This window comes from Electrophorus electricus, chromosome 16, assembly GCF_013358815.1.
Source record: "Electrophorus electricus isolate fEleEle1 chromosome 16, fEleEle1.pri, whole genome shotgun sequence".
In the NCBI taxonomy this organism is placed as follows: domain Eukaryota; kingdom Metazoa; phylum Chordata; class Actinopteri; order Gymnotiformes; family Gymnotidae; genus Electrophorus; species Electrophorus electricus.
This window is the reverse complement of record NC_049550.1, coordinates 14,420,393-14,440,244: the sequence shown is the minus strand read 5'-3', so window position 1 is coordinate 14,440,244 and position 19,852 is coordinate 14,420,393. Positions and strand designations below refer to the sequence as shown.

At 43.8% G+C, this 19,852-nt stretch overlaps 4 protein-coding genes across 6 annotated transcripts in view; 3 read left to right on the top strand and 1 right to left on the bottom strand.

Moving 5' to 3' along the window:
* The first annotated feature begins 594 nt into the window (after positions 1–594).
* On the top strand, positions 595–6,085 carry si:ch211-286b5.4 (afadin- and alpha-actinin-binding protein). The gene is made up of 11 exons (XM_027031252.2): positions 595–618; positions 814–882; positions 989–1,112; positions 1,256–1,334; positions 2,109–2,226; positions 2,651–2,798; positions 2,882–2,985; positions 3,217–3,378; positions 3,737–3,881; positions 5,068–5,161; positions 5,884–6,085. Exons 1-11 carry the CDS (start codon positions 595–597, stop codon positions 5,969–5,971), a joined length of 1,155 nt encoding a protein of 384 aa, XP_026887053.2. The 3' UTR covers positions 5,972–6,085.
* Positions 6,086–6,241: 156 nt separating this feature from the next.
* Positions 6,242–7,408, top strand: nanos3 (nanos homolog 3). The gene is made up of 2 exons (XM_027031255.2): positions 6,242–6,261; positions 6,365–7,408. The coding sequence occupies exon 2, from the start codon at positions 6,461–6,463 to the stop codon at positions 7,046–7,048; it is 588 nt and encodes a 195-aa protein (XP_026887056.2). The 5' UTR covers positions 6,242–6,261; positions 6,365–6,460; the 3' UTR covers positions 7,049–7,408.
* A 246-nt stretch (positions 7,409–7,654) lies between these two features.
* On the bottom strand, positions 7,655–12,245 carry si:ch211-286b5.2. 3 transcript variants are annotated; one of them, XM_027031248.2, is made up of 7 exons: positions 12,188–12,245; positions 11,901–11,932; positions 11,186–11,289; positions 9,473–11,005; positions 8,836–9,005; positions 8,506–8,604; positions 7,655–8,249 (listed from the first exon to the last, which is right to left on the bottom strand). In XM_027031248.2, exons 1-7 carry the CDS (start codon positions 12,217–12,219, stop codon positions 8,141–8,143), a joined length of 2,079 nt encoding a protein of 692 aa, XP_026887049.2. In that variant the 5' UTR covers positions 12,220–12,245; the 3' UTR covers positions 7,655–8,140. The 3 variants fall into 3 exon arrangements, with proteins under 3 accessions (XP_026887049.2, XP_026887050.2, XP_026887052.2); XM_027031249.2 differs by having other exon boundaries at positions 12,125–12,202; XM_027031251.2 differs by lacking the exons at positions 7,655–8,249; positions 8,836–9,005 and having other exon boundaries at positions 8,552–8,604.
* A 225-nt stretch (positions 12,246–12,470) lies between these two features.
* cc2d1a (coiled-coil and C2 domain containing 1A) overlaps positions 12,471–19,852 on the top strand; it is a 28,493-nt gene continuing 21,111 nt past the window's right edge. The window contains exons 1-14 of the mRNA XM_035535001.1: positions 12,471–12,557; positions 13,154–13,232; positions 15,096–15,240; positions 15,396–15,499; positions 15,717–15,956; positions 16,219–16,510; positions 16,862–16,971; positions 17,104–17,176; positions 17,335–17,433; positions 17,596–17,723; positions 18,016–18,088; positions 19,081–19,211; positions 19,341–19,452; positions 19,606–19,778. Coding sequence (XP_035390894.1) covers positions 13,176–13,232; positions 15,096–15,240; positions 15,396–15,499; positions 15,717–15,956; positions 16,219–16,510; positions 16,862–16,971; positions 17,104–17,176; positions 17,335–17,433; positions 17,596–17,723; positions 18,016–18,088; positions 19,081–19,211; positions 19,341–19,452; positions 19,606–19,778 — 1,737 coding nt within the window. The 5' untranslated portion in view covers positions 12,471–12,557; positions 13,154–13,175. The remainder of the gene's footprint in view (positions 12,558–13,153; positions 13,233–15,095; positions 15,241–15,395; positions 15,500–15,716; positions 15,957–16,218; positions 16,511–16,861; positions 16,972–17,103; positions 17,177–17,334; positions 17,434–17,595; positions 17,724–18,015; positions 18,089–19,080; positions 19,212–19,340; positions 19,453–19,605; positions 19,779–19,852) is intronic.

Genomic DNA, 19,852 nt, shown 5'->3' with positions numbered 1-19,852 from the left:
TTGTCACATTCACACCCTCCAGGGCACATATTCAAAATTCACATAGAATTGATGCAACATGAATGAAGGGGAAACATTTTCTCTTTGCCCGTTTACTAGAGACACAGAACACACACATGCTGCTGCAGGCCAGTTGTCCCCACAGTGCACCATCCTACAGCACCACCTACAGGGTACTTGAAGAGCAGGAAGAGAGAGAGGGCTCGTTTCAGGTACAGAGGGGAATTAACTTAAGGACAGAAGTCCTTATAACACATAAAGAAGGCTTGGTAGAGCATCAGAAGTTTTTTTTTTGTTTGTTTTTTTGTTTTTTTGTTTTTTTTCTGGTGGTGGTCTGCATTCCTGTGTTTAAGAACCATTAAGATCATTAAAACTGATTGGAATTTACATTCCAGTCAGTCACTGATCTATATACATCACCATGGTCAGCATCTCCCAATCCCAGTCCTGAATATCTTGCTGGTCTAGATATTTTGTATGTTTTTGTCTGCTCCAACACACCATACCCATTGATCATGGTGTGTGTGATAACCATCTGTGCTGCTAGATGTTGGAGCAGGAACAGTGCAAAAAAAAAAAAAAAGGTCTAGCCCGATGGACACTTTGACACAGACCCCTGTAGGATCCATTACATAAGTTCATCCCCAGGTCACTATACTGTGGATCAGTTTGATAAAGACCCCTGTAAGATCCAATATGTAAGGTCATCCCCAGATCAGTTTTCAAAGCAAGCCTTTCAAGTGCAAGTGTTCCTGCCATTTCAGTAAACACACAGACTGTGGTATGAATGTGATCCCACCCTGCTGTTCACAGAACCAGCTTGCAGAAAGAGATCAGCACATTGCTAGGCTGCAAGATGCACTTCGACTTGAGAGAGAGAAGGTAAGGGGGGTGCAGTTGTTACTTAACTAGTAAGCCTCTTAACTAGGAAAGTCTAGTTCATGCTTGTTTATAGTGTAGCCAACTCTCTCCCTTTCTCCCTCTGCAGAATGCAAAGATGCAGTCTCGTTTTAACCAACAGGGGGCAGAGCTTAGGCGCAAAGAACAGCACATTAACAGAATGAGAGAGAAACTGGCTCAGTTTACTGACAGGCAAAGAGACCGTGGATTGTGTAAGACGCCAAGTTGATTTTAGTAACATTTGACTTATCTTTGTTTCAGATTGTTAGAGCTAATGTCTCAATGTTGAATCAAGTACATGAACAAACGGTATGTTTTTGGATTGGGAGTTTTTTCTTTCTTTCTTTCTTTTTAGCCATAGAGATTATAAGAACTCTTCCTAAGACCTCAGGAAGGAGAGAGCCTGCCTCAAGAACTACACCAGCAGATGGGAGGTAGGGACCAGGGGTTTTAAAGTTCTCCAAGACAGACTTCCCAGTTCATCCCTGTTCAGGAAGAAGCCTGGAACGCCAAATGAAGTAGCGTACGTTGAAGGGAATAGAGTTCTCAATAATTGTGCACCAAATAGTAGAAAAAAGGCACACCCAGCATTTAGGTTTGCTAGAGAATGATGTTAGTAATAACAGGGGCGCACTGTCAGTCTGCAGTTATGAAGTAAATTGTTGGGTTACATTTTTTTTTCAGACTAGGATTAAGCCTGGTTTTGTATTAAACTGCAAAAATAATCTGCAATCTACAAATTACTGCATTAGTAATAATGGTGACTCAACTATAAAACATTTTATCCTACGCTTAATCTGAGTCTGGGAACCTGGCATCTTATGTTGAATGCACTCAGTGATCTTAACTTTTGTGGTTCAGGAGTATTGAGATGTGGGATTGATCAATGGCAGGAATACCTGGGGGTCCCTGAGGATTGGGGTAGTAAATGCCCTAGGACACCCTAGACAGTGACTTCAGCAAGCCTGTCATAATTCTGTCATCTGAGCAATTCTTTTCTACAAAGAAACGTTTGACTTTTTTGATATTTGATTGATGTTCTTGTGCTCTCTCTTCTGCATGCACAAGAGTTCCAAGATTAAAATACAAAATAACTTCATAAAGTAGTGAACTTGTTTAATGACATGCTTTTGCTAATAAACTTCATTTAAATTATACTCTGAATTTTCTCTCTCTCTCTCTGTGTGCGTGTCTCTCACCCCTCAAAGAAAAGAGGAGGCGCTCCAGCTAATGTTGGATAGGAGGGAGGCGGAACTTAGAGAGGCTATGAAGCTTCGCCACAGCCTGACGACGTTACTGCATGCGCTGAGAGCCGACATGCAGCAGGTGACCGCGTGCCCGGCCAGGTGGCACCCATTCCAGCCCGCAGCGTTCAGTCAATCCGCTTCACATTAAAATCTGCGCTCCATTTTAACTGTACATGTTGTAAATGTCATGAATGTTGTGAATATCTTATTCTTTAATGCCATGAGTGACCAAATACAAATTTCTACGCTGTAGACGATAAAATGTTATTCTATATGTGGGTTTCTGTGATGGCTTCACTGAAGGGGTAAAATGTAAGCTTCGAATGTGGTCCTTTTGAGTCACCACTGTTGCAAACGCTGACATCTCCTTCAGAGGAAATGAAAGGCTGAAGGCAACGTGAGACGCAGAAACTGAGATGATGCGTTTAATTGTTGAACTTTACCCACCAAGGCCAAGACTCGGAACCTCTGGCCTGACTGCGTGTTCCCTTTCTGTGGCTCAGACTCTGCAGGATGACACCGACACTGAGGAAGAAACGCAGGCCAGCGGGCTCGTCCAATCAGAGCAGTTGCTTGGTGATCATGTGACAGGAGGTGTGGTCTTGGAGTGGACGCACGTACAGAAGCGAATGAGGGAGCTGCTGTCACAAAGTAAGACGTGTTTGTGTGTGCGCGCGCGTGTTCAGCAAAAAGATATTGTTTCTGAAGTTCTGAAGAACGGTGTTTGTGTGCAGGCCCTGTTATTGTGAGAACAGACCAAGAGAAGCTCCTGGCTCAGCTTGAAGAGGAGCTGGAGCAGATCAGAGAGCTAGTCCAAGTGCAGCAACAGCTCCTAGAGGTCCTGATGGTTACCTCACGTGATTCTCTCGCGCGCGTATGCGCGCACACTGTACCTAAATGACAACACACCCTAAACACACTACAGTATAAGCCATCATGCATGCACACACACAATTAATTGCCTAAGTAAACCATAAGACATGTCAAATTTAAACGCATGGTTTCTCGTGCTGACTCTCTCTCTCTCTCTCTCTCTCTCTCTCTCTCTCTCTCTCTTCCTCTTTTCCAGGACAACGTAGTTCCTCCTCTTCCTGATGTTCTGATTGGCTCTTATTATCTAGAGGAGTGGGAGCAGCTTCAGGACATGTGGGTGGAGCTTAACCATCAGAGGCGTAGCTTCCAGCAAGAGAGGCAGGCTTTCACCGATGCTGCAATCCGACTGGGCCGTGAGGTGAGAGGAATTTTTCAAATGAATACCTGCAGATTTTTCAGTTACACCGAAGGGGGGAGGGGAGGGAGAAAATAGTACTTGAGGTGCATCGACTGGAATTAATTAAATAAATAAATAAAAGGACAGGCACTCGGGAATTATTTCATGTATTTAATTGAGCTAACTGCCGATGTTCCATCAGCTGCACACTGAAAGCAGATCAATAGTGGAACATAAACTTGATATGAGAGACTTGACATGAACGTTAATGGTGTTTGTAAGGGAGTGTGTGGTAGAGCGACTAAAGACTTTAAGATGGAAAAGAGGTATTGGGTACCTGTGTGTGTGTGTGTGTGTGTGTGTGTGCTCTCACATGTAGAGGTGTGAGTTTGAGCAGCAGAAGGCCTCTCTCCTGAAGCAACAGTTCCTCTGTGAATCTCCAGTAAGAAAGACCTCCCATTCCATCAAGGCAGTGGGAACACCAGACAATGACGTACACACAGGCAAACAAGATCCTGACGAGTGTGAGCAAAGAAAATGTATACAAACACACTACTTGTTCAGGAAACGGAGCACTGTATATGCACTGTCATTGAATGATGTGAAACACATACTATAGCAGAGCCAAAAATCACCCCACTACATGCTACACAAAATGCATCAACACTACACTAATCACGAAACCATATGACTACTGCACTACAAGTAATTACTTTCATCCAAGTGACATGCATGTCTTAGGTTTGTTTGGCTCATTTTCTCAAATGTTTATTAATATTCTCAAAGCTCCAGGTGTACTTCTCAAACAGCTTGCAGTTTACTTGCAAAAGGTCATAACCTGCCAAAGAATTTCAGCTCCTGCTTCAAACCATAGTTATTTCAGTAAATGTCAATTCCACAAGTAAATGTTTATGTAGCACTGCATAGGTAGTGGTGATCAAGGGTCTACTACCATAGTGACACATCCAAATCCTGTACGTGTTGAAGTGTTCCTAAAATACAAATTAGGAAAAGTGTTTTCCTCCTCTTTTTAATTAAAATTGAAAAGCAACATGCCTCTCACATTACCATTTTACTTGTTCAGTTTGTGTAAAAATAAACATCATACACAGTAAACAGCAGTGTGCCAACACATAGAACTTGAACAGACAAATGTAATTATGCAGGATGAGATGCAAAACCATTAGGGTTTCACACAGGGCCCAGTTCACTCACTTCATACCGTCTTCTCAGAACTCACCTGCACTGTGTTGGGGGGGGGGAAGAGAGACTCACTCCACTCCACTCATATCACCTTTACACAAGCAAGCTCTTCACAGGTAGGCCCCTCCCTCTGTCAACCTCCACAAGCCTCAGCTGTGAAACATCCCCCCCCCCTCCCCTCCTCCACCAACCTGCCCCGTGCTGTCAACCAATCCCTAAGCCAGCAGATACATACTGGCCCAGTGACTAAAGCCACGCCCAACTAAATGCGTGCTCATTTGAGATATAATGGAGATGATGATATAATCTACATTTCACAATAAAGTAAAAAAAATAAATGACCAACACAGGGAAAAAAAATGTGCTGCTGAACTGCACAATGTAGTAATGCACATTGCTCTAAAACGGGATGGATAATAATTGTGTGTGAGTTGAGTGAGGCAGGAATGGAAGCTCCAGATTGTCTGTCTCTCTCTACCTGCACCCCTGCTCCTCTCTCTTCTGAAGGGTCAGAGGTTGTGCCCAGGTCAGGTCAGAATATGGTTATGACCCCCAACACCCCCGAGCTCTACTCTGCCCTCCAGCTGCCATACCACTGCAGGTACGTGCGCTCATTCTCGTACCAAAGAATACAGGTTGCCACCTGTATTTTAGTATTCTCTTAGTATTCTCTCTCAGGAGAATAGCTGGGTGATGTGTACAGAGAGTAGCTGGTCCACTTGATTTTAAAGTCTGTGCGTTTCGTGTCACAACTTTTAGGTAAATGTAGATGGAATTAGACTTGTTATGCAAATCTTCAACGGTCGTAGTGTTGGTGGTGGCAACGACACATTCCCTAGGTCATTCCGATGATGGAAAATGTCACATGGTATAGTTGATGCAGCTGGGTGCAAATCTGAAACAAAAGCAAGTCCCGAGTGTCTGCGGTTGTGTTTTATGGAATGTCCCAGGTTGACGTCTTTCTTTAGCCTGTTGGTAATTTATTTTGATTAGTTTGTTGTTTACATCAGCACTCTATTTTTGAGTAGAATAACGCACAGAAAAAGAGCACAATGTTGACTTTTGAATTTCATTTTGGGGCAATCTAAGATGGCAATTGTAAGCGCTTGATTGAGGGCCAGACTGATGGCAGTATTGTAAATGTGTTTAAAAGATGGGTGAAGAGTCAGTGTTGGATTTTAAGTTTTATTCTGGTATGAGGGTTACAATGGTGTTTTCTGCTTTGTGAAAAATGAGGGAGGTTTATTTAATTTTCTTATGCCTCTTTATAATTGTAAGGTATTTGAATGTTTGTTTATCGTGAAATATCTCTCTCTCTTTCAGGGAAACAGATAGTTCTCAGTCTGAGAGGATGCAGAATGAAGTAGGGAGAGGTGTTTTCAGCCCTACTAAAACAAACATGGATGACTGACCCTTTTAGTCCCGACTGTGAAACGTGCGTAAAAGGGCAGAAATGTACTCGTTGTTTAATGATATTTAATGCTTTTTGTATTGACTTGACTAAATAAAATTTCAAATATTATTAGCCAACGCGTTATTGTCGGTTTCTGAGTACCTCGATGTTTTTGCAACTGCTCATGAAGCGCTGCAGACTGTTGCGTCTGACGTCACGCTTCAGCGCGTACTGTGCACAAAAGTAATGCAAGTGAATCTGTGCTTTTAAACTCTTCGCTGGGCGACGTAACGGCGACGTCAGGACGGGTAATAAACTGAGTAAAGAGCCGATTGTGTCCAACTATACACAAATATACATTAGTGACGGTTACAACTTGTGCTTGATCGATCAAACGTGATCTTCGCGCAGGTGGAAGCTAATTATTCGACTGCTCTGCACCGTTCACGCCCGCGTGCACTCCACCTTGATTTGCTGTGCTGTAGTGGTGCCGGAGTCGAAGCAACAATGATGTGCCCTTTCATCCACTCCATCTTGGTGGCTCATAGTTCGATGGAGTCTAGGGGCCAGGACTTTCAGCTGTGGAGAGATTATATGGGACTAGCGGACACTGTGCGAGCGATGCGGCTCTCCCACGAGGAAACTCCAGCGCTCCCCCGGGACGCCCAGAGTTACTCCGAGTCTGACTCGAGTGAGACATCTCGGCGCTCCACGTCTGAACGTCGGCACCGCAGTGACTGCGAGGCCACGAACCCCGGCAGCATCGGGTTTAAGGAGTTCCCGAAGTTTCCCTGTTTCGCGCAGGCCAGGCCAAGTTCGATGGAGCTAAGGAGATTCGGCCATCACGTGAGTACACCGAGCGGCAGTTATAAGTCGGAGAGGAAGCTTTGCGGCTTCTGCAAACACAACGGCGAGTCCGCGACTATTTTTACCTCGCACTACCTGAAGGATCGCGCGGGCGAGGTGCTCTGCCCCTACCTTCGCCGGTACGTGTGTCCCCAGTGTGGAGCGACGGGTGGCCAGGCGCACACCAAGCGTTTCTGCCCGTTTGTGGATAGTACGTACAGCTGCGTGTACCTGAGATCTCCCCGCTAACCGCGTGGACATGACGGATGGATAACTTGGCACTATAATTCAGGTGGCTAGAAAGGGGGATAACAAGGTTGTATGCATGTATATAATCAATCTTCCAAACCTTTCATTTGCTAATAGTACTTTTAATGTTTGCTTTCAATGTTTGCTTGCGTTCCAATGTTTGAAGTGTATTTAAGTTTTGTTTTGCGGTGATAAGTGTTTAAGATTTAGATTTGAGTTTTCACCCTTTCTCTTAATGTTTTGTGTGTTCTTTTTAAAAAAAAATATGATTGTATTTGATAATTTTAAACCGACTGTGTGTATTCTGATCTAAATGATGATCGTTGCATGCTCTTGTTTTAAAATGTTTTTTGAAAGGTTTTTGCCTTTTTTGTCTGTTTACTGGCAGAGAGAAACAGTTGGTCTTAAAGTGCAGTCTATGATCTTCCTAACACAAAGAAATAACAAAATACAGCAAGAGATGTATTTATCTAATACAACCATCATGTACACAAACTGACTCCTGACAGTTGCAGCCATTTAAAAGTAAACTAGCGAGTAGCGCTGAGGGAGGAGGGAGGGGGGAGGGGAAATAATACGAGGCGGGTGGGACAAACGGAACGGCGCCCATTTTAATGTTTACAAATCAAAAGCAAATGTACACACGCTTCATTTTTCAGTCCTTGGCTTGTTTTAAGTTGTAGAAGTCATAGATTGAAAAGTAACACTTTAAAATTTAACTTTGTGACGTACGAGAGGCTTTATTTGCAATAAAATAAAAGCTGCCCCAGGCCAAAAGAACACGAAGTGAAAATTCACTGAGGGGGACAGGCAACTATTCTAAACTTCAACAGTACTAACAAGGTCTCAACCCGACCTTCGTACTGAACCATGAGCTAAAAGGTTCTGTTAAACTATCTGAACATATGCTCTATAGTCCTTAACTATAAGGAGAATACAATCCCAAAGGAAAATCACCATTAACAATCCTGCCAGCAAATTATCAATATTAATGTTATATTAATAACTTATTTTACTGCAGTTTCCAAGGAAACTACATTGCCCAGCAAGCCTCTGTCACAAGGACAGAGTCACACACTGTTGATGTGATGGCTACATCTCAGAATGGCGAGGCCCATAACAGCGACGGCCAGGAGGCTTCGGAGGTCTGTTGCTACGGCGCAATAGTTCCATCTCTTTGTGTGCAGCCATCACTGTACGACTGAGTGGGTAGGAAAAAGGGAAAGTGTAAGGAACAGACTTCTATATGTTACAACGACTGATGGGTGAAGTTAAATTAGGAACATGAATACATTTAACTGACCACTTTCTCAATGGCAAGTTGATCTTTGAAGTGCTTGGATTTATGTGAAATTACATAAATCATGGTATATTTGTGTTAGTGTTTAGAGAGAGAAGCAGTATTGCTGTGGAACTCTGTGTGCGCATATTTGATCTACATAGTTTTTCTTTCTTACTTCAAAGACGAGAGTTCTTTGATAAGACCACAGACAAGCTCTGTGGCATCATCCTGGTATTCAGAACCTTCTGGCATAGTTTGGTTCTTCTGCTCCATGCTGAGTAAAAACAAAAAACACAGAATTCCATTTAGGTTAGGGAAGTACAGTTAACCATATTTCCATTTTCATTAGCACTCGTTGTGCAAGATGAAACTATTAAACCCCATATATGAGTTTAATCATGTAAACCTACATCTGTGTACATACTACAAGAGACTGCTGTGTCTAACCTATTCCACTAATAGCCTGACAATTTAACCCAATCCTAACAAACACACACTCCCTCACTGTAATGCGAAAATGTTGAGCTGGGAGTCATCCACAGAGCAACTCAATAAGGGAGCTGAAGAGTCAAGCTCCTGAGGTAGCTCAGTAGAGGTCATGGTGAGGTTGTACACCAGTTGCTTGGCAACATCAGAGATCAACGAAGGGTCACAAGTGTCTTGGCCTAGAAGGCACTGACAAAACAAACCACCAGAGTGAAAAAAAAACAAAACTAAATGAATAAAACATGAGGGGAAATATTCATAAAGAACTTCAGAACTCTGAAAACACCCGAGTCTCATAGTTATGTTTATTTGCACACAAATATGTCCTGTTTATGTTTTAACAGTGTGGGTCTGTCCTCTAAATTACAGAGCTCACATAAGACTGATCAGAGTCTCATGTTCTCTGTATTCAAATCAGCTATTGATTGGAGTCCTTTCCTCTGTATCTCCTGACTTACTAACGTGTACCAACAGGAATGAATCGTTAACAACTGTATAGTATAAAGTGTGGTTGTCAGATCTGTCAAGTTAGAGATGGAAAGGACTGGACTATGAGTGCTCCACAATAAACTGTCAGTATCCCTACCTCTTTACTGTCCTTTGGGCAAGGAAAAACATTTCCCACTAGTTTATCCCCAAAACCTCTCCACACTCACATGCATGTGTTTCTCCTGGTCAGCAGGTGGTGCTGCAGGCCCACCGAGTTCATCAGGGCTGCTCGTATCTACCCCTGTGTGCCCTGTGTTCTCTGGTATAGCTGTTGTGGGTGACTCCGTATGCTCACATCGACCTCCTGCATCACTCATCTCTGGAAACACAGTCAGAGTAACTATGTGTTCCATAAATTCTAGTTCCATTTCGTCCTCGGTGGGCATGCTAATCTGAGGTCCATTTAGATCTGGCTTGTCAGTGGTAGCCTGGTTAAGGGAGGGGGAAATGCTATGGGTAACATCAACTGGTGGACAATGCTGTCCAATCTCCATTTTACTCTCTTCCAAACCAATTAGAACTTCTTGACCCTCCTGAGTGACTTTAACAGAACCTTCCAACATTTCCTTGGTAACACCAACAGAGACATAGCTCAGTTCCTTAGCTGATTCGTTTGGGCTCTCATCCATTTCCTTAACAACTTCACCAGAACCTTCAGTCACTTCATAATCAGACAGATGTTTTTCTTCCTCATACAGAGCTTGATGTTTCTTACTGAGCTCCATAGCCCAACCACCACTGTTTGTCCCAGTCCTTGGGAGATTAGGTTCATTGTCACTGGCAGAGGTTTCAATTTCATGGTCATTAGTCATGGCAGATACCGATGGTTGATCTTGGACTTGATATAGGTCCTGTCCAGTTAATGGTGTTCTCCCCTCCCCCTCAAATATGTCCTCCAAAAAGCTGGGGTCTTGCTTTAAAAGTACTTGTTCTGCAGTTGCTTCTTCATCCATCAGTGCAGAGATATTGTTCTCTTCAACAGTGTCATTCTTCAGTACATCTATGTTTTCTCCATCTACTGCTCCAACACCCTCCTCCCTCTCTCCTGCCTTCCAGCAGGAATGTCCTTCAAACAGGAGCCTCCTCTTCCTGTCTCCTAGACCACACATACCCATCCTCTTTCTGAATCTTTTTGTTACTGGAGGCTCCACAGATGTTGTTTCACCTGTAATCTGGGACTTTGTCTCATCATCAAAGCAGATTTTTTCATCTAGGGTGTCTACTGTCACACCTACAACACCTTTAGTGTGATCACTTGACTTTGGAACCTGCTCTTCAATGTTGTTCTTTTCAGCATTTCCACAAAACATGTTGTCTTGGGGATCATTCAAGAGATGTGCACTGCAAGGAGGGTTTTGCAGTGTTTGAGGTTCAGGACCAGATGCCTTGGTCTCAAACTCCTCTTCCAACCCTGCACCCCTGGATTGTTTGGTGGTGTCACATTCCAAAGTTGATCTGTCTTGGGGCTTGCTTTTGATGTCATTGCTAAGTTCTACGGTTTCCACGGTAACCTCAGTGGGTTGTTTCATAGCTGGCAGGATTTCAACCAGGCCTGTGTCAGTTTCTTGCTCATGTGCACCAAGAGCTTCTTCTTTGGCTGATTCTTTACAGTGTAAAGGGGCAAATTCTAACTGAGGTTCATCAGACTTTTCTAAGAGTGAACCAAATTGGAAGTCAAAGTTTACTTTAGTATCTGCAGCCTAAAAGAATAGCAGAAACACAAAACAGTAGGGAAGATGAATATGATTATGAAGATGCGGGAGATTATTTTTGACTTCTGCACAGTTGTTTCATATTGCTATTATTTATTTATTAAAATCTTAGGTTAGTTGTTCTCTCGTTAAGAGACCTAACCACCGTAAACGACCACAATATCTTACATGCTTGCACGTTGTAGGATGCAGTTCTGTTGTTTCGCCAGAGGTGGCACCCTCGTTGCTTTTCCTCGTCACTCTGACAGCTCTCTGCTGAGGGGGCTTGAACTCTGACAGAAGGAAGAGTGTTCACTTGTTTTCAGTTAGGTAGCGAAATCTTAGAATTTCCCACAGTGCGACTCCCTTTTCTGTACAGTACAGTCTTTTCAATCCAGCAGTATTAAAGCTCTAACCTCTGTCATGTTAGCATGTCTACTCTTAGATAGGTGAACGGCCATGTCAAATATGGTTTGAACTACGGACAGACGGCCTTCTCATTTTTGATACCGCATATTCTATCGTCTGAACATGTTGAACTTGCAATGTCATTTACATATTTACACATACACATCTGCTTTGCCATCTATGTATACTCATGTATGTCTGAATAAAGGGCGCATGCTTCTCAGCATCTCTGTCATTCATTCTGAAAAACGTCCCCCAGGGCCCTGAAGAACAGCACCCAGACCAAGGCGGGGAAGACGGAGGAACCAGAGGGACTGGGTTAATAGGGAATTTTTCCTTACACTAAATTATCCATACAGGTAAAGTGTGAAAAAGGCCTTAGGCTACTATGATAAAATGTTTACTTAACATTTTGAGGAAGCTATGGACTCCAGGATAATTTATGATAATCAAAAAGAGGATGAAGTAGAATTAAAGAAATATAAACTTTACCTACCTGTGGCTTTCATTGTGGGTCGACCCAGCTGCCTAACCCGTATGATGAAAAAGTACAAAAGATTACAAACGATAGCTAACAAACTAGCCTAATTAATCATAATGTATTTAGGGTCACCAGCTTCTGACAATGAGCTAGCAAATGAAGCTAATTCAGATTAGAATAGCAGATATGTTTCACTCAGCTAGTTGTCTTGGGAGTATATTTAAGTCACTTTCACTTACCTCTCCAGGAGACTAACAAAACACTACAAAAAAGTTTATTACCATAAAAATGATTTCACTCACATTAAAGTACAGTAGCAGCCACCTATCCACATCAAAGACAAACTTTTATATGAAGAGACGTGACCGCGCTCGCGCGTTTTGAAAAGGTCACTCCTGTCGTAGCTAAGTATTTTTAATTACTGAAATTGGCATAATATTATAAACACTTAAGATACCTGGATACAAATCCAAGATGGATATACTGACTGAGTAATTATTTTTATATTATTTTTATTTTATTTTATTTATTTATTTTTTGCTTTATTGCCGTAAAGCACGAAATTCCCGTTGCTATTGGAAACGTGACGAAAAGTAGGAAGTGACTACAGTGACAGCAGTGTTTACAAGTGTTTTGAAGTAATCTCATCATCTAAGAGTGGAAAAGACAAAGGTAATACTCTGTAGGTACTATATTACAAGAAAGCAAAACCCATATTGAAGGTAATTCTTAACTCCAAAAAAGACTAATGCCTGGCGTGGGTTGTTTTCTTGACCTAGCTAAGAATTGAACATGTATAGCTAGCAGGTAGTTGTCCAACTGGAACAGCCTGCCTTAGCTAACCTAGCTAGTTCGTTTTTTGCCAATTCATTCATTATCGCTGTTTACAAAGCATAGTGACCGCCTCGCAGCCGTGGTGGTTGCTAATGTTTATTACCTGTGTGTGGTCATTCTAAAACTCGCAGTTGACAGGGACACTTAACCTAGGTTATGATTTCAGGTTTGGTAACGTCATCTAAGTTAGCCACATAGTTAGCAAGCTAGCGTTTACCTGTTACTTCACCTAGTAAACATGTTGATAGCAAACCTAGAAAAGTCTACGCAGGCAGTTCTTTGCAGGTCATCCGAACACTAGTCTACCCGTATACCACAATTAACCGCAGTTTCGTTCATGAAGCTTCACTGTCTAAGCTGAAGCGCTGACATCCTGGGATGACTTGTACGTGTTAACTTTCATTGGTAGTAAACAGCTTTTTACTTTGTTTCAGCTCTGAAGACATATCACCAATAATGAGTCGTAGTCGGAACCCCCCTCAGAAAGGCCAAGGAGCTGCCCGAGCCAAACAGGTAACAGTAACGCCGGATATGTCCTAAATATATACTTTACACAAACAGAGGCTGGGATATGTCCTAAATATACACTTTACACAAACAGAGGCTGGGATATGTCCTAAATATACACTTTACACAAACAGAGGCTGGGATATGTCCTAAATATACACTTTACACAAACAGAGGCTGGGATATGTCCTAAATATACACTTTACACAAACAGAGGCTGGGATATGTCCTAAATATATACTTTACACAAACAGAGGCTGGGATATGTCCTAAATATACACTTTACACAAACAGAGGCTGGGATATGTCCTAAATATACACTTTACACAAACAGAGGCTGGGATATGTCCTAAATATACACTTTACACAAACAGAGGCTGGGATATGTCCTAAATATACACTTTACACAAACAGAGGCTGGGATATGTCCTAAATATACACTTTACACAAACAGAGGCTGGGATATGTCCTAAATATACACTTTACACAAACAGAGGCTGGGATATGTCCTAAATCTACCTAAACAGAGGCTGGGATGTGTCCTAAATATACACTTTAACTCTACCCAAAGGCTAGGATGTGTCCTAAATCTAAACCTTACCAATTTCTCACCAGTGGCTAATCTGCTAAGATTGGTTAATTATACTGCAGTTATAATGCCGTTGACAGTGGTGATGCAGTATGATAGTCCAGTTGACTAACATTTGATGTGTTCTTTATTTACAATTGAAGTAAAATTCAATTACATGCACAGAATGTAACACCTCTGGCTTGGGAAATTGTAGTACTGAATATCTCTGTGACCCTTGGGTGCTATTATGCATGAACACCATACAATTGATTTATAAAATCATAATAAATCTTAATGGACTGAACCAAACTCAGATCCTCTGTGTGAAATGCTATATCTGATGTTTTGTACTCTGTGTGTGTACAAATACACACACACACACACACACACACACACACACTCACCTTTTCACTGCGTGTTATACTGTGTATGACTATGTATGTGACGAATAAACCGAGCTTGAACTTGAACTTGAACCTTACAGTTTATTAGGAACACCACTGTTGCATACTTGATGCAGATTTGCCTGTTATACCTTCATGTTTCAAAATTCCAATTCCATCACATCCCAAAGATACGCTACTGCATTTAGATTTGGTCACTGGATAGGACAATAAACACACACTCATGGTCATGGAACCAGTTTGAGTGGCATGGTGCATTTTCATGCTAGTTAGACAAAAGATAATATACTGTTGCCATAAATTGATGCGCATGGTCAGCAACGATAATAAGATATTCTGTGGAATTCAAGTGACTCGACTGCTATTAGGGAGTCCAGTGTGTGCCAAGAAAACACTCTCCACACCATTATACCTGCAGCAGCCTGAACTGTTGACAGATGAGAGGTTGGGTTCATGGATTCATGGTTTCCACGTTCTGACTTTGCATGCTGCAACAGAAATGGAAATCTCACGAAATCAGCAGTTTGGGTATTACGCAAATCTGTCTGGCACCAACAACCACGCCATGGACAGAGTCACCCCAGTTATATTTTATACCCATTCTTATGTGTGATATGAACATTATGTGTGGGTGTGTGTGTGTACACATCAGAAGAAGATTCCAGGTGAGTAACAACAGTGTACACTAGTAAAAGATGTAGAGAGATTAAAATTGTAGTGAAGTGCGCAACGTTTCCAGAGAAACAGGATGTTTCGGACTGAGGTCCTTCATCAGCTGTGAAAGCAAAGTGCTTCTTGCACAACTGATGATGAAGACCCTCTGTCCAAAACATCCAGTTTCTCTGGAAACCTTGTGTACTTCACTACAGTTTTGTTGTTGTTGCCATGTTTCAGATGGGACTGCTTCTGGATCTGTCCCCAGACGGTGGGCTAGACGATTCCGGGGGAAATGAGGAGGAGCTAGAGGCAGAGCTCTTTGCTCTGATTGGAGGGGGAGGAGGTGGGGTCAGGCCACCTGGTAAGAAAGATGGCGGGAAAGGTGAGAACTGAAACTGAAGTGTGTGTGTGCGTGTGCGTGCGTGTCATTGCACCTTTTATTTCTGTATGAAGAACTCTAAAATTGCCATTGTATGTGAAAAGGGTTAAGTGAGAAGTAATATTGCCTTACATCGCTTTGGCTCTCTATCACGGTAGTTCCTGTCCCCATGGAGGACATTGATCGCATGGCTGCCTTGTGCATGAAAGACCTAGATGAGGATGGAGAAGATGACGCAGACCTAGATGACGCAGACCTTCTGGTAATGAGCAAATACCAAATCCCACAATACACAGTGGACTACCATATGTGGCCTTTTTTAGGGATTTAGAAATGCTCGCTGTGCAACTTTTGTAGTGATGGTTGGAAATTGATTTAGTTCTGGTGTTTAGTGTTTTATTACCTGATGTTAAATTTGTGCTGTGGTGTTAAAGTTTTCTTGTGTATTGTTCTCTTTATTTTCTTTTTGTATAATGTAGGCTGAACTGAATGAGGTCCTGGAGGCTGATGAGAAGGAAGTCATCGCCATGCCAACGCCTGCACCTACGCCTTCTCAGCACCCTAATGTGGCACCCAGACCCACCCCCACTGTCCAAAGTGGTGCGGGCGGACTGGAGTCCCGCCTGCAGGAGCGCCTTGATATGTACCAGACGGCCATTACCAACGCCAAGGCAGCAGGGGAAACCAGCAAGGCCCGCAGATACGATCGCGGCCTAAAGGTGCCCAAACAGGCTCGAATAAAACTCAGTGTATGATACCTGTCTGTCTTTGCAATAGAGAGATCTTTCATAGGCAGTACGGAGATACACCCATTTAATGCTTATCTCCTTTTCCAGAGCTTAGCTACTCAAGCTAACGTTTATGCTAATGATGTCATTTGGGCAAAAATTGCTAAGGGTGAATTAGCATGTACTGCTTGCTGGGTTCCTTTAGCGATTCAGGCTAAGCTGTGTTAGCATGTGTGTCATTTTGTCATTGTAGACACTGCAGTCTATGCTGTCATCTGTGAAAAAAGGACAACCTATTAACGAGGAGGAGATCCCACCCCCTGTTGCTACGGGCGGCAAGCCCACCTCGGCATCAGACGTGGAACCAGTCAAAGAACAGGAACAGTTGGCCCCAAAATACACACCGCAGTCTACCAATGCGAAGCCTGTAGCTCTGCCCAAACCCCAGCTCCTACGTCCACCCACGCAAAGAGAAACAGTAGTGACACCAGACACACCAGCTATATCACCCCTAACACCCAGCCAACCAAACGCCGAGCATTCAGGTACGCACGCACACACACATGCACGCACACACATATATATAAAAACACCTCTATTACACAGCCATAACTCATTCACAGGAAATCCACTAGCCACGTGTATCTAAAACAGAGTATTGGGTGACAGTTCCAGATGCACAGCTCTGAGGCACTGTGATGTGTGTATTTCCCAAGCTGATAATGTTTGTATTGCAACAGAAACAGAAAGCAAACACACTAGAGTAGCATAAAGTGTTTGTGAGGGTGTGTGTGTGTGGTGGTGGGGGGGGGGGGGTTACATGTACTTCAGAGCTGAAGCTGAGTGTATTGACTGCAGAGGTATAGCGCGTGTGTGTGTGTGTGTGTGTGTTACAGAGCTGAAGGCCAGTGTACTGGGCAGGCAGCGTGAGTACAAGCTGGCTGCTCTACAGGCCAAACAGTGCGGAGACACAGAACTCGCCAAACAACATTACCTCATCGCCAAGGTAATCAAGAGTGCGCATGCGCACTAAATGGCTGAAATGTCTAAATGCCCATATCAATCAGAAAAGAATTCTTTAGCTCTCTCTGTCTCTCTCTTCCTTCCCCACTCACACACTCGCTGAATCCGCTTACAGAAATTGGACTCTGTGGTTGAGGCGGTTGACAGAGGAGAACCCATAGATGCCGGCTCACTGCCGCCCCCTCCTGGTAAGTCATAATCATAATCACATCACATCACTAGGCCTATGTGGACAAATTCGGCATTCTTATAACCGATAATGACTCTACCTGTTATCATTTTGCGTTCTGTTGACAAATTCTCTTTTATACCTTATATTTTCTCTCGGTCTGTCTGTCTCTCTCAGGTGTTGCTGTAGTTGCGCAGTCTCCTGCTCTACCTCAGTCTTCATCCTCCAAACCAGTCACTACCAGTCCACTCTCCAATGCTCCACTTTCTGACACTCGTAAGTGTGCATATCTGCATGTGTGTGTGTGTGCGCGCTCGTACGCATATCTTTCTCAGTGAACTTCAAAAGAGGATAAATCTTTGTTGCTAATGTGTCTCATGCTGCGTGCGTGCGTGCGTGCGTGCGTGTGCGTGTGCGTGTGCATGTGCGTGCTCCTAGCTCTCCCTGCTCCTCGTAGTCTAGCCGAGGCCCTACAGCAGCGCCTGGACAAATACAAGAATGCAGCAGAATTGGCCAAAAGCAAAGGAGACGATCGCAAAGCCCGCATGCACCAGCGCATCATCAAGGTAACCCACACATACACGGCATGCAGGTACCATTTACTATTAAAAACATTCAAGGTATTAAAAAACACTCACAAAATAACCACCAACACGGCTCTTATAGCGAGATGCTTACTTATTCTGTCTACCCAAAACGGTCGTTACATACAAAGACTACCAGACATCTCGGCTTGATGTGCCTGTGCTTGATTTTGCTCACAGAAAATGATGTGTGTGTGTGTGTGTGTGTGTGTGTGTGTGTGTGTGTGTGTGTGTGTGTGTGTGTGTGGGTGTGTGTGTGTGTGTGTGTACTCAGCAATACCAAGATGCCATCAAATCTCACAAAGCAGGACGGCCTGTTAATCTAGCAGATCTGCCTGTGCCACCAGGTAACACACCCATTATGCATTAGCATGTGTGACCGCACATGTGTGACCAAGACAGAACACCCCCCCATATAGCTCCAAAAGCGCAAAACACAACAAAGCAAAGCAAAACCAGAAATAAAGACAGGACTAGACACAAGCAGAGACAGAAGACAGGGCAGGAACAGGAGGCAAAAACGGTGGGGCAACAAGAGGCTGAGACAGATTAGAGGACTGACAGGGCGCTGGATGAGGGAGCATGGGCGGCGTCTTCCATGCCGGGGACAGGAGGCTGTACAGTTGCTGGGGGACACACAGGCAAAGAAACTCCTGGGCTGTCACTCAGGGCCACAGTCCCTCCCACACAGGGTAAGGCATGGGGCGGAGGCAGTCCAGGAAGCGAGCAGCATGCAGCAACGACACGGAAAACCGCTGACAGGAGCGGCGCTTGTTGAGGGCAGTTCCGTCATCGTTCCGTCATCATTCCGTCATCGTTCCGTCACCATTGTCATAGGTATGGGCCAGGGTTGAAAAGTCAGGAGAGTCAGACACAGAAACAGAACCGGAGTACATTACAAACATATGAAACCTGACACAAGAACTAAACACGGCGAAACCAGAGAATGAAACTAAATAGGCAAACAAGGCAGCACACAAAGCACGGAAGCGTAACACAAGGACGCGGAACGATAGTACATCTGACAGACTAACGGGATAACAATGACCAGTTAGGAGAACCAAAAAACACGGGTTTACATAGACAGTGAGTAACGAAGGGAAACTAGGAACAGCTGGGAACAGTCAAGGTGGGGATTAGTGAAAAGGGGGGCAGAACAAGAACTGAACTTAAATGTAAACATGTGGCTAGGGGTCTTATTCACACCATTTCATTCATGATTTACTGGTTTAGTGAGTTTAAGCTGTTACCTGTTTGCATGAAAGGTCCTGTATAAATAAGATTTGTGTGTGCGTGTACGTACCTGTGCGTGTGATGTGTGTTTTTCCCTCTCTCTCAGGCTGTCCACCTCTGCAGGGCTCAGAAAGTGGTGAGCAAAACTTCATAGGTGTCCTAGAAACGGCCATGAAACTGGCCAATCAGGATGCAGATGCGGAGGAAGAAGGTGAACCAGAGGAGGAAGTGGCAAAGGTAACAATGTCATCTCTGTGATGAGCACACGTGTGGCTTCCACTCGTTACGGCCAGGAGACTAAAGCACTGGATACGTACCTGATCCTGGACTTTTTGTATGTTTGTATGTGTGTTTTGTCTTGTGTAGGTGGCTGCACGTTCAGCTGCTCCTAAAGCTCGAACCTCTGGTCCAGCAAATGCCTCCTCTCCTGCCACGCCCCCTGCAAGCTCGACAGGCACTCCCAAACTAGGCACCAAGGGTAAGGGTTTGACAGGGGGTAGAATTAGCAATAACGTGTTATCGTAAAGTAGTGAACTTGTTTAAGTTGTTATTTAAATTAGTATCTTAATCTTGGAACTCTTTTGTGCATATGGGTGTGCCCGTGTGTGTGTGTCTGTGTCTGTGTGTGTAGCCCAGCAACAGCTGGATTTCTTGTTGAACCGTAGGCAGCAGTTTGTGAAGGCGGCTCTGCGCTCCAAACAGATGAAAGACATGCAGGGAGCAGCTCAGCACCTCCGCAATGCCAAGGGCCTCGACCCCATGATCACAGCAGCCAAAGGAGGCCTGCCCGTGGACATCAGCAAGGTGTGTGCGTGTGTGTGCGTGTGTGTGCGTGTGTGTGCGTGTGTGTGCGTGTGTGTGCGTGTGTGTGCGTGTGT

Bases quoted from the DNA above. Each gene is read 5' to 3' on its own strand.
- si:ch211-286b5.4 (XM_027031252.2), top strand. From the start codon at position 595: ATGGACACTTTGACACAGACCCCT. The intron at 1,335-2,108 runs GTAGGGACCAGG...CACCCCTCAAAG, and splicing joins ACTACACCAGCAGATGGGAG to AAAAGAGGAGGCGCTCCAGC. The intron at 5,162-5,883 runs GTACGTGCGCTC...TCTCTCTTTCAG, and splicing joins CAGCTGCCATACCACTGCAG to GGAAACAGATAGTTCTCAGT.
- si:ch211-286b5.2 (XM_027031248.2), bottom strand. From the start codon at position 12,219: ATGTGGATAGGTGGCTGCTACTGTACTTTAAT. The intron at 11,290-11,900 runs GTAGGTAAAGTT...TCCTTCTGTCAG, and splicing joins ACCCACAATGAAAGCCACAG to AGTTCAAGCCCCCTCAGCAG. The intron at 8,605-8,835 runs GTGAGGGAGTGT...GTTTTTACTCAG, and splicing joins CTCAACATTTTCGCATTACA to CATGGAGCAGAAGAACCAAA.
- nanos3 (XM_027031255.2), top strand. From the start codon at position 6,461: ATGATGTGCCCTTTCATCCACTCCATCTTGGTGGCTCATAGTTCGATG.